This window comes from Sinohyriopsis cumingii, chromosome 7, assembly GCF_028554795.1.
Source record: "Sinohyriopsis cumingii isolate HCF-2022 chromosome 7, ASM2855479v2, whole genome shotgun sequence".
Taxonomy (NCBI): domain Eukaryota; kingdom Metazoa; phylum Mollusca; class Bivalvia; order Unionida; family Unionidae; genus Sinohyriopsis; species Sinohyriopsis cumingii.
The window spans coordinates 20035277-20047373 of NC_142967.1; the positions used below are offsets into that span (position 1 = coordinate 20035277).

At 37.5% G+C, this 12097-nt stretch overlaps 1 protein-coding gene across 2 annotated transcripts in view; it reads left to right on the plus strand.

Moving 5' to 3' along the window:
* The window catches only part of LOC149794832 (protrudin-like), a 96647-nt gene that overhangs the window by 21091 nt on the left and 63459 nt on the right, over positions 1–12097 (plus strand). For both annotated transcript variants that reach the window (XM_089964490.1, XM_089964491.1), the window contains exons 3-4: positions 5460–5530; positions 11506–11683. In XM_089964490.1, coding sequence (XP_089820616.1) covers positions 5460–5530; positions 11506–11683 — 249 coding nt within the window. The remainder of the gene's footprint in view (positions 1–5459; positions 5531–11505; positions 11684–12097) is intronic.

The following is a 12097-nucleotide window of genomic DNA, read 5'->3' on the forward strand; positions in this document are numbered from 1 at the left end:
GGCTAAAAATGCTGAAGGCCAAGGTCAGCATGACAGAAAATGCTGAAGGCCAAGGTCAGCATACCTGAAAAATGCTACCTGCACAATAATATTAGTTTTGCAGAACACATCTGGACAAAACTTTATGAATGGCATGCATTTAGGATAAGGAAGAAGCCTATCAGTTTTGGGTTTAAAAAAAATCAATGGTTAGGATCACTGTGGCTGAAACAAGACAGTAACCTTAGCTCTACTAGCAGTCATTCTGACTGTTTTTTGTGTATGTTGATTTAGCGTCATTAGATCTTGCTAAACTTGCTTGACTTCATAATCTTGTTATTTGTTTGTACTAACTTAGCATTGCTTCATGTTTTACAATTAGGCACTGAAAGCACCTAAGTAAGGTGACTTGAAATTATCATCATTAGCATGAACTATGCATTACCTTGTGTCACTTTTAGTTACGCAGAAGTTATGTAAATAAAATCTTTTCAGATTTCTTTTACAGGAACTTTGTCTAATCAGTCTATATGTAGGTGTGATCATATAAAATACCCATGGGACCCCCCCCATTTGCTTAACTTGAACAGGCTGCTAGATGACAGATGGTTGTCCCTTCTATGGTCGAATGAGGTCTGGACCATCCTGAGCTTTGATGTACTTGTAAAGTGGGGAAGAAAACTCATCATCATTGGAGCCCCTATGGAACCAGGATAGGGATTGGGAAAAGTCCCCATGTCTTCTCAGACTGCCATTTCATCCCACTGGGGGACTAGGAATTGGCTTATATATGCCAAATTAGGGATGATGATTTGTTTGGTCTCCTTCCTTCCCAATTATTTCTCTAAATCCCAGTGAGTTGTGGGACCTTTTACTACATGCAGTCATGTACTTTTGTATCTTGGCCACTTAGTAGTGATGTGATTGATGTGGGTTATAGACCTACATTGTATTACTAAGTTGGGTTAAAAAAGAAGGAAGGGGATGGACCGGCTTTCCCCAAATGCTCTGGTTGAGTGGAGAGTTGCCCTCACCCACCTGTTGAGTATGGGGCCTTGGGTGGCCAAGTGGTCTAAGGCACTTGCCTTTACAGATTACTGAATCTCACCTTAGTTCATGTGAGTTTGAGTCTCATGCTCAGCCAGCATAGGTATGTGAGAAAGCTTGCCAGTTGCTTCCCATGGGTTGGTGTTTTTCCCTGGGATTTTTGGGGTTCTTCCTCCACCAGATATACTGGCCACCATGTATAGCCTATCATGTGCCCAAAAATTGCATTAAACCCAAAACAGCATGAACAAGAACCTGCTAAGTTCACTGCTAAGGATAGTCTGTTAGCTCCATTGGAGGAGTTACTGCTTTAAGTTCTTCATCCCCCAGGTCTCATGCACAACAGAAAGACGTTGGGTTGCATAGTCATGAGGAAGAATGTTGCTGTCTTTTCATCAAGTGGTATAAGAGGTTGTTATATACATTTGATTCAGTTTATATTTGATTTAATTTAATTGTTTGTTTGTTAGTTTTAATTTTTGTATTATTCCATTACATGCTATTGTAATGTATTTTATTTACTGGAATATGACATTTTCCAGAAATTAGTTTGACCTATTTTCTTCATAAACACCTAATATTTGAACTTTGTATCTTAATGCTGTCCTAGTTCCTGACCTTGATAGAGAATTAGTGACAGTTAAAGTAAACAACCTTTTTTTATTCTTATTTTTTTAATTCATTCTTAATGTGTGATTTATAGAGTGAAATCAAGGCTGTACTGGGAGTATGTGATGTAAAGCTTCTATCTTGTTCTAGAAAATGATCACGTGACCCTCATATGGGAATTTGTTTTGCATCTTAAATTAGCGTATAACCTTTTTCCATAGAGAATTTAGTCATTCAGGCTTTTAAACTCTTAGATATCAAGGTGTCTGTTTTGTTGTGACCAGTTTGAGCTGAAATTCTGTTTTATGGAATTATTAATTCTTTTCCCTGTTTCTGGTCAGAGTCCCTATGCACCCCCACTCCAACCCCACTCCTACCTGTTCATAGATGCATCAGATTTATGGTGGGGCATTCATCTAGAACCGAAACAATTGATTCTTCAGGGTTCATGGCAGTCTTGGGAAGAATCTACCCTCCATGTTACAAGTTTGAAATGAGGGCATTGCTCTTAGCCCTTCAGGGGGTGTCCACCAAATAAGATGTTGCTGCATGGTGGTTTCCTTTGACAACATGTCATTGTTGGTGTATCTTGGGGACACAAGTAGTTATGCATCCACCTTCTGGCTGTGTGGAGGTTTAGAACCTCCTTTGCTGGGCAGCATCAGAGGGAATTACCCTCCAAGTTTGCCATGTTGTTGGCTAAAGATTTTGTTGGATAATCTGTCAAAGAAAAGGAAGTTGGTTATCATAGATTGGTTGTTTCACCAATCAGTTACGGATTCCCTGTTCCAACTTTTGGAGACTTCTAGTTAAATTGTTTGTTACCAAGTTAAACAACAACTTCCCGTTTTATGTTTCTGAAGTTCCCAACTAGGGGGCCTGGATAGTGGATGCTTTCAGCCCATAGTGGGATTGTCTATTCACTTATGCCTTCCCACCTTTAAAGATGAGCCCACAGGTTCTACATAAAGTCAGGCATTCCTCTACACATTTTGACTGCCCTTCTATGACCCCAGTGATTGTGGTGCTCAATCTGCTGGTGGACCATCCCAGGAACTTACCTCATAGGATGGACCTTTTGTTACAGTACATGGGCTTTCCTTGACATATACTCCATCTTCACTATTGATCCATGTCAAGTTATCTCTTTGCAGATAAAAAATTTCAATCAAAAGTTGCCAAGTGCATCATTCAGTCTTGGAGAAAATCATGTTGTAAGGTGTATGATAATAGATGATAACAGAGAATCTTTTGCAATTGGTTTAGTAGAAAAACTGTGTCAGTCCCATCTATCCCTGTATAAGTGTCAGTCCCATCAATCCCTGTCTGAGTGTCAGTCCCATCTATCCATGTGTGAGTGTCAGTCCCATCTATCCCTGTATGAGTGTCAGTACCATCCCTGTATGAATGTCAGGTCCATCTATCCCTGTATGATTGTCAGTCCCATCTATCCCTGTCTGAGTGTCAGTCCCATCTATCCCTATATGAGTGTCAGTCCCATCTATCCCTGTATGAGTGTCAGTCCCATCTATCCCTGTATGAGTCTCAGTCCCATCTATCCCTGTCTGAGTGTCAGATCCATCTATCCCTGTCTGAGTGTCAGTCCCATCTATTTCTGTATGAGTGTCAGTCCCATCTATTTCTGTCTGAATGTCAGTCCCATCTATCCCCATCTGAGTGTCAGTCCCATCTATCCCTGTTTGAGTGTCAGCCCCATCTATCCCTGTCTGAGTGTCAGTCCCATCTATCTCTGAGTGTCAGTCCCATCTATCCCTGTATGAGTGTCAGTCCCATCTATCCCTGTCTGAGTGTCAGTCCCATCTATTCCTGTATGAGTGTCAGTCCCATCTATCCCTGTCTGAGTGTCAGTCCCATCTATTCCTGTATGAGTGTCAGTCCCATCTATCCCTGTCTGAGTGTCAGTCCTATCTGTCCCTTTATGAGTGTCAGTCCCATCTATCCCTCTATGAGTACAGTAGCTGCATTTCTTCTCCTCCTTTTAAAAAAGGAATGCTTAGTTTCTACATATGAGGACTATTGAGCAGCCCTTTCCAGCACTCTCAAATTTTCAAAAGGCTTGGCTGTCAGGAGAGATTATTATTTAGCAGACCTAATCAGGTATTTCAGGGTGCCAAGATCAGTGTCTCACTCTTTAATGCCTAAATGGAACCATTCTTACATCTTTTGGTCTCTTAATAAACCATGCTATGAACCTTTGGGTGAAGCGTCTTTCAAGACTCTTACCCTCAAGACAGTTTTCTTGATCACTTTAGTGTCTGTGAGATGTGGAAGCAAGCATCATGCCTGATCCATAGATTAGGCCTGTTTCAGAGTCTTTGGCATTATGAGTTGGTTTTTCTCCAACCATGTTTATGGAGATGACTCTAGATTATTCTCACCAAATGTCAAGACTTTTCAGACCAAAGGTCCAGATTTTTCATACCAAAGGTCCAGATTTTTCAGACTAAAGCTCCATATCATTCAGACCAAAGATCCAGATTTTTCAGATCAGAGATCAAAATTTTTCAGACCAAAGGTCCAGATCATTCAGACCAAAAGTCCAGATTATTCAAATCAGAGGTCAAGATCATTTAGACCAAAGGTACAGATCATTCAGGCCAAAGGTCAAGATCATTCAGACTAAATGTCCAGATTATTCTGACCAGATGTCCACATTATTCTCACCAAAGATCCAGATTATTCAGGCCAAAGGTCCAGATTATATTCAAACCAAAGGTCCAGATTATTCAGACCAGAGGTCCAGATTATTTAAACCAAAGGTCCAGATTATTTAAACCAAAGGCCCAGATTATTCAAACAAAAGGTCCAGATTATTCAAACCAAAGGTCCAGATTATTTAAACCAGAGGTCCAGATTATTTAAACCAAAGGCCCATATTGTTGAGACCAAAGGTCCAGATCATTTAAACCAAAGGTCGAGATTATTCAGACTAAATGACCTAAAACTGCATTGGTGGCCTGGTGATTAGAGTCTGCCTCGGATGCAGGAGGTCATGGGTTTGAACCCTGGCCAAGCCATACCAAAGACTTATAAAAATGGTACTAACAGCTGCCTTGCTAGGTGCTCAGCATTATGAGGTTAGTGTTAGAACTGATTGGCCTGGTGTCAGGAAAATGTGACTGGGTGGGACATGATGCTACATGTTCTTAGCTAATTGTGTTACCATCTTTAAATAAAGTCATTATCATCATTATTATTATTATTATTATTATTATTGTTATTATTATTATTATTATTATTATTATTATTAAATTTACATGTCTGCAGCATAATGCCTCAGTGCTAGACATCCCTAAAAAGTGCCAATCTGCAGATATTGTGGCAGTATGACTGGAAAATTTTTAAAGCTACATTAAAAATACAAATCACACATGTAAACTAAGTGGCCAGATTATTTATATCAAATGTCAAGATTATTCAGACCAAAAGTCCAGATTATTCAGACCAAAGGTCCAGATTATTCAGACCAAAAGTCTAGATTATTCAGACCAAAAGTCCAGATTATTCAAACCAAAAGTCCAGATTATTCAGACCAAAGGTCCAAATTATTCAGACCAAAGGTCCAGATTATTCAGACCAGAAGTCCAGATTATTCAGACCAAAAGTCCAGATTATTCAGACCTGTTGCTCAGTCATATCCAGATTCATGTTTGCCCAATTGGTGTCAAAAATAGGACTTTGAACTACAGTACTGGTGTAAAATATGCAGATCACCAGTTTCATGTTTTATTTTTTTATAAGAAGAAAAAAGACATTTATGCTGTAATTGAGCAAATGTATAACTTTTGTTTTCAACATTTCAGGTGGCGATATCCCATGTTGACATTTATATTATGGATTGTGTGTAATATTGGTTGTTTTATTCTCACTCAAGGTAGGTTCATTTGTTAGATTGTGTGTAACATTGGTTGTTTTATTTTTCCTCAGAGTAGGTTCATTTTAACCTTGGTGATCATTGGCATTGTCCTTGCATAAATCCTTTCTATATTTTAGTTTGAATTATCCAGAAAAGCAAAGAAACTCGAGTGTGTTTGAATACACATAAGCCCAAGCTCAACAGTTTTAACATTCTCCCGATATCTATATATATATATGGCCTAATCTCTGGGGGTCATGGAACTTGGGGCCAGAGTGGCTTGCATACCTGAGTTTTTGGCAGTATTCACGGTTTTGGGAAATCTCAATAGTTTAGAAGATATGACCCAAGGTGTCACATTTTTATCCCTCCCCCTAGCCTGGGTTCAATCCTGATGTCTTATTTAAAATAATAGTAAATAGTTGCCACTTTTACATTCTTACTGCCCTTTTGCTGCTCATGTCCAATACCCATGAGATAATGTGTGATTTTCCATTGAAGAGACATTCCAGGGATTCCTACTGAGTGAATGAGTGAAATAAATAAATGAATAAAACAATTTGTAACCAAAATAAAAAATGATTTTTATGTAAATAGGCTGGTAACAAATAAGGGATAGAAAAGAGTTGACACTGTTAAAGAAACTTGATACATGTTACATGCAGCTTTTTGAAAAAAATAATACTTTATCATTTTTTAAGATGTTTTTAAAAAAAAATTCATTCACCTAGTTTCAAACTGCTCTGGTGACCTAGTGGTTAGAGACTCTGCCTCAGATGCTGGAGGTCACGGGTTTGAACCCAGGCTGAGTCATACCAATGACTTATAAAAATGGTACTAAGAGCTACCTTGCTAGGCGCTCAGCATTAAGAGGTTAGTGTTTGGACTGGTTGGTTTGGTGTCAGGATAATGTGACTGGGTGGGATATGATGCTACATGTCTGTGGCATGATTCTCCAGTGCTAGACATCACTATAAACTGCCACACTGCAGACACTGTAGTGATATGACTGAATAATTGTTAAAGCTACATTAAAAATCCAAATCTCTCTCTCTCTCACACACTCACACACACACACACACAGACACACACAGACACACACACACACACACACACACACACACACAGAATTTCAATAAAATGTGAGATACATAATTTATTTTCTTCATGTCAGTGATATAAAGAACATTCAACTATTTAACTCTTCATAAAGAAAAGTTGCCAAGAAAAGCTGTTTTCATCATTTTACTAGGAACTTTTGACTACCATATTGACTGCCTGATGGAATGTCTGTTTCCGTTATTTTACTAGGACCCTTTTACCAGATTGCCCACTTGATGGACTGACTGACTGCTTTCATTATTTTACTAGGACCCTTTTACCAGATTGCCCACTTGATGGACTGACTGACTGCTTTCATTATTTTACTAGGACCCTTTTACCAGATTGCCCACTTGATGGACTGACTGACTGCTTTCATTATTTTACTAGGACCCTTTTACCAGATTGCCCACTTGATGGACTGACTGACTGCTTTCATTATTTTACTAGGACCCTTTTACCAGATTGCCCACTTGATGGACTGACTGACTGCTTTCATTATTTTACTAGGACCATTTTACCAGATTGCCTACTTGATGGACTGACTGACTGTTTTCATTATTTTACTAGGACCATTTTACCAGATTGCCCACTTGATGGACTGACTGACTGCTTTCATTATTTTACTAGGACCATTTTACCAGATTGCCCACTTGATGGACTGACTGACTGTTTTCATTATTTTACTAGGATCATTTGGCCATATTATCTGCCTGGTGGACTGTTTTCATTATTTTTACTTGGAACATTTGGTCATATTGCCTGCCAAGCAGATGCAAAAAGTACTTTATTAATAAAGTGACCATAAATTGTATCCAAATATTAATTTCAGTGGGTACAATGTTATATGAATCTCTACAAAGAAAACATCAAATACAATGGATTTGTCTTGCCTTTTTATGGCCTTCTAAAAATTGTTGACTATCTCTGCAAAAACTTATCATTACTGATAAAGGCAGTATCTGTTTGGTGAGAGAGAAGCTTTTTTCTAAATGACAAATGAGACACAGTAGGGAAGAATAATCATTGTTTATTGTGGAGAGATTTGTTTGCTGTTTTTGTTGGTTTTAACAGAATTTAACCACATTATTGGAAATGGATATATGTACTTTGCCCAAGGCCACAGTAAATCTGGATGATCTGGGTCAGGTATCCCATCCATGAAAAAAAGGTAGTTTTAAAGTCTCTAATTCCCTGGGCATATACTTAATGATAAATTCTTTAGCGATTATCTTTAAATATCGTTAATTTTTCTTTCAGTATATTTTTTATTAATAATTTTAACTTAGACTGTCATTTATGATAATTCAGTTTAAAATTTCACAAGTGATCTTTGGGGAAGCATAAAAATGACTGAATGGAAAGATGAATGATTGAGTGAATGAATTAATGTCTGACTGACTGATGGACTGAATGAGTGAATGAATAGCTGTCTGACTGATAGACTGAGACTGAGTAAGTAAAAAAAACTGATGGATGACAGATGGACTGAGTGAATGAATGAATGGCTGACTGACAGATGGACTGAATGATCAGATAAATGGATGGATGACAGATGAATTGAATGAGTGAATGAATGGCTTACTGACTTATGGACTGAATGAGTGAATGAATGGATGTCACATTGATGGACTGAATAAGTGAATGAATGGATTGATGACAGATGGACTGAATGAGTGAATGAATGGATGTCTGACTGATGGACTGAATGAGTGAATGGATGGATGTCGGACTGATTGACTGAGTGCTTGAATGAATGGCTGATTAACTGAATGAGTGAATGAATGGCTGACTGATGGACTGAATGGTTGAACGAATGGATGGATGACAGATGGACTGAATGAGTGAATGAATGACTGACTGATGGACTGAATAAATGAATGAATGGATGAATGACAGATCGACTGAATGAGTGAATGAATGACTGACTGATGGACTGAATAAATGAATGAATGGATGAATGACAGATCGACTGAATGAATGACTGACTGATGGACTGAATAAATGAATGAATGGATGAATGACAGATCGACTGAATGAGTGAATGAATGGATGACAGATGGACTGAATGAGTGAATGAATGGCTGACTAAGTGATGGACTGAATAAGTGAATGAATGGATGACAGACTGATGGACTGAATAAGTGAATGAATGGATGGATGACAGATGGACTGGATGAGTGAATGAATGGATGGATGACAGATGGACTGGATGAATGAATGGATGGATGACAGATGGACTGGATGGGTGAATGGATGGATGACAGATGGACTGGATGAGTGAATGGATGGATGACAGATGCACTGGATGAGTGAATGAATGGATGGATGACAGATGGACTGGATGAGTGAATGGATGGATGACAGATGGACTGGATGAGTGAATGGATGGATGACAGATGGACTGGATGAGTGAATGGATGGATGACAGATGGACTGGATGAGTGAATGGATGGATGACAGATGCACTGGATGAGTGAATGAATGGATGTATGACAGATGCACTGGATGAGTGAATGAATGGCTGACTGACTGATGGACTGAATGAGTGAATGAATGGATGACAGATGGACTGAATGAGTGAATGAATGGCTGACTGACTGATGGACTGAATAAGTGAATGAATGGATGACTGACAAATGGACTGAATAAGTGAATGAATGGCTGGATGACAGATGGACTGGATGAGTGAATGAATGGATCGATGACAGATGGAGTGGATGAGTGAATGAATGGCTGACTGACTGATGGACTGAATGGATGACTGACTGATGGACTGAATAAGTGAATGAATGGATGGATGACAGATGGACTGGATGAGTGAATGAATGGATGGATGACCGACTGAATGAGTGAATGCATGTCTTATTGACTACAGGAATGAATGACTGTCTGACTGATGGACTGAATGAGTAAATGAATGAATAAGTAAATGTATGACGATAGAAACAGGATAATTACAAAGTTCATAAATTCACAAAGAAACAGAATAAACAAGAGTATAAAGAAATGAACCTGTATAGAGTATAAACAAAATAACCTGTGAAGAGTATAAACAAAAGAACTTGTGTAGAGTATAAACAAAGAACCTGTTTAGAGTATAAACAAAAGAACCTGACTAGAGTATATGCAAAATAACCTGTGTTGAGCATAAACAAAATAACCTGTATAGAAGTATATACAAAATAACCTGTGTAGAGTATAAACAAAATAACCTGTATAGAAGTATATACAAAATAACCTGTGTAGAGTATAAACAAAATAACCTGTGTAGAGTATATACAAAATAACCTGTGTAGAGTATATACAAAATAACCTGTGTAGAGTATAAACAAAATAACCTGTATAGAGTATATACAAAAGGACATGTCTAGAGTATAAATGAAATAACCTATGTAGAGCATAAACAAAAGGACCTGTCTTGAGTATAAACAAAAGAATCTGACTAGAGTATAAAAAAAAGAATCTGACTAGAGTAAGAATCTGACTAGAATATAAACAAAAGAACCTGTGTATAGTATGAACAAAAGAACCTGTGTAGAGTATAAACAAAATAACCTGTGTAGAGTATAAACAAAAGAACCTATGTAGAGTATAAACAAAAATACCTGTCTAGAGTATAAACAAAAGAATCTGACTAGAGTATATACAAAAGAATCTGACTAGAATATAAAAAAAAATATCTGACTAGAGTATATACAAAAGAGCCTCTCTAGAGGATAAAGAAATGAAATGATGAGTGTAAAGAAATGAACCTGATAAGAGTATTAAGAAGACAAGATAAATATAAAACTTAAATCGTTTCATTCACAAAGGGGCACTTCATTTTGCACATGGAAATTTGAACTATTGTGAAACAAGGAGGTGAAATACAGACATTAGGTTTGAATTACTAGTATGATGAATGTTTGAATTACCAGAATGATGGTTGTTGCTTTCAAATGAGGGTTTAACATTTTCATTAGACTGAACTTCATAAAGCAGTAATCTTGGCCTGTCCTCCTCCAGAGCAGACAATTCACATTCAACATAGCTGTCAATCCACAAATCTCCCCTAAATAGAGGACTCAAAACAATAAAACAGTCTTTGTTCTATTGAATCCACATATCTGGTGTTTATTTTATCCTTGTGTCTATTTTGTGTGCAGAATGACATGAGCACAGTGTTATAATTAAAACTAGACCTTTGAAAACTTGGAGGTGATTTAATAAATATTTGTCTTTATATGAAATATACATTAAAGATCTTGTGGAGTTCTAGAATTATTTATTTAAAATTTATCAGTTAGTTTAAGATTTGTGGACAGATGTGCTCCCTTAAGTCAAACCTTGCAAACAGTCCCAGGATTTATTGTTGTTTGAAACACCCATGGGCATTTGTTTGGACATAATGATAATTTAAAAGGTCTTTTGCACATACCAATTTGCAGACCTTGTATTTAACTTTAACAACTTCAGAGTAATTTCAAATTTATATAAAACCACCCAATTCACCTAGCCCCATTCCCATGGAATGGAACAATATTTGAAAACCATTACATGTTAATTCAAAATTGACAGATTACCTTCAATTATGTCCAAAGGTTTGAAATCTCTAGAATGTTTTAGAAGGAGTTGGTAGACATCATGAATGAAAGATGCATGCACACAAGCACACACTTTCCCTCTCTCTCTCTCTCTCTCTCTCTCTCTCTCTCTCTCTGTATGACTCAGAACAATAAAATAGTCTTTGTTCTATTGAATCCACATGTCTGGTGTTTATTTTATCCTTGTGTCATTTTTTATATATATATCTTGGGGTTTATTATAGACATGAATCTATTAAAATTCATTGATGTCCATTCCATGACTATTCCTTTTATACACAAGATTATTTGTTTATAATTCCTCAGGTGCTGTGTTTGCCCTGGTAGCTTTTCTAGTCATACTGATCGCCACAACTTGCTTGTTCCAACTGCACACTCGCATTCTTGACAAATTTCTTCCTGAGACCTCGTTGCAGCGGAGGGACTCTGACTCAGAGGCAGATGAAGGCACTGTGCTACAGACAGTCAGGGAATTTCGATACAGGTGAGATCAAGTAATTGTAGTTTGTGTTACAGACAGTCAGGGAATTTTGATACAGGTGAGATCAAGCGATTGTAGTTTGTTACAGATGGTCAGGGAATTTCGTTACATGGGAGATCAAGTAATTGTAGTTGAATATTTGAAAAGACATTCCATTGGTCAGTGTTCAGCATATTTAATACTATGCAGTCAGCAAAATGCATATACAATAAACTTTTCATAGAACAACCAATTTTGGCGTTTGGTCATTATAGAATATGCTGTTGTGGAGAAGATGGCCTTTTTACCTCTTTATAAATTGTTGATGCACAGACAATACCTCTAAACCATTTTTCTTCAGACTTGAAAACAATTTCAGGCAGTGCATATCCATCATACTGAGAACTGTTTCAAACTATCATACCTGCTGTAAAAATA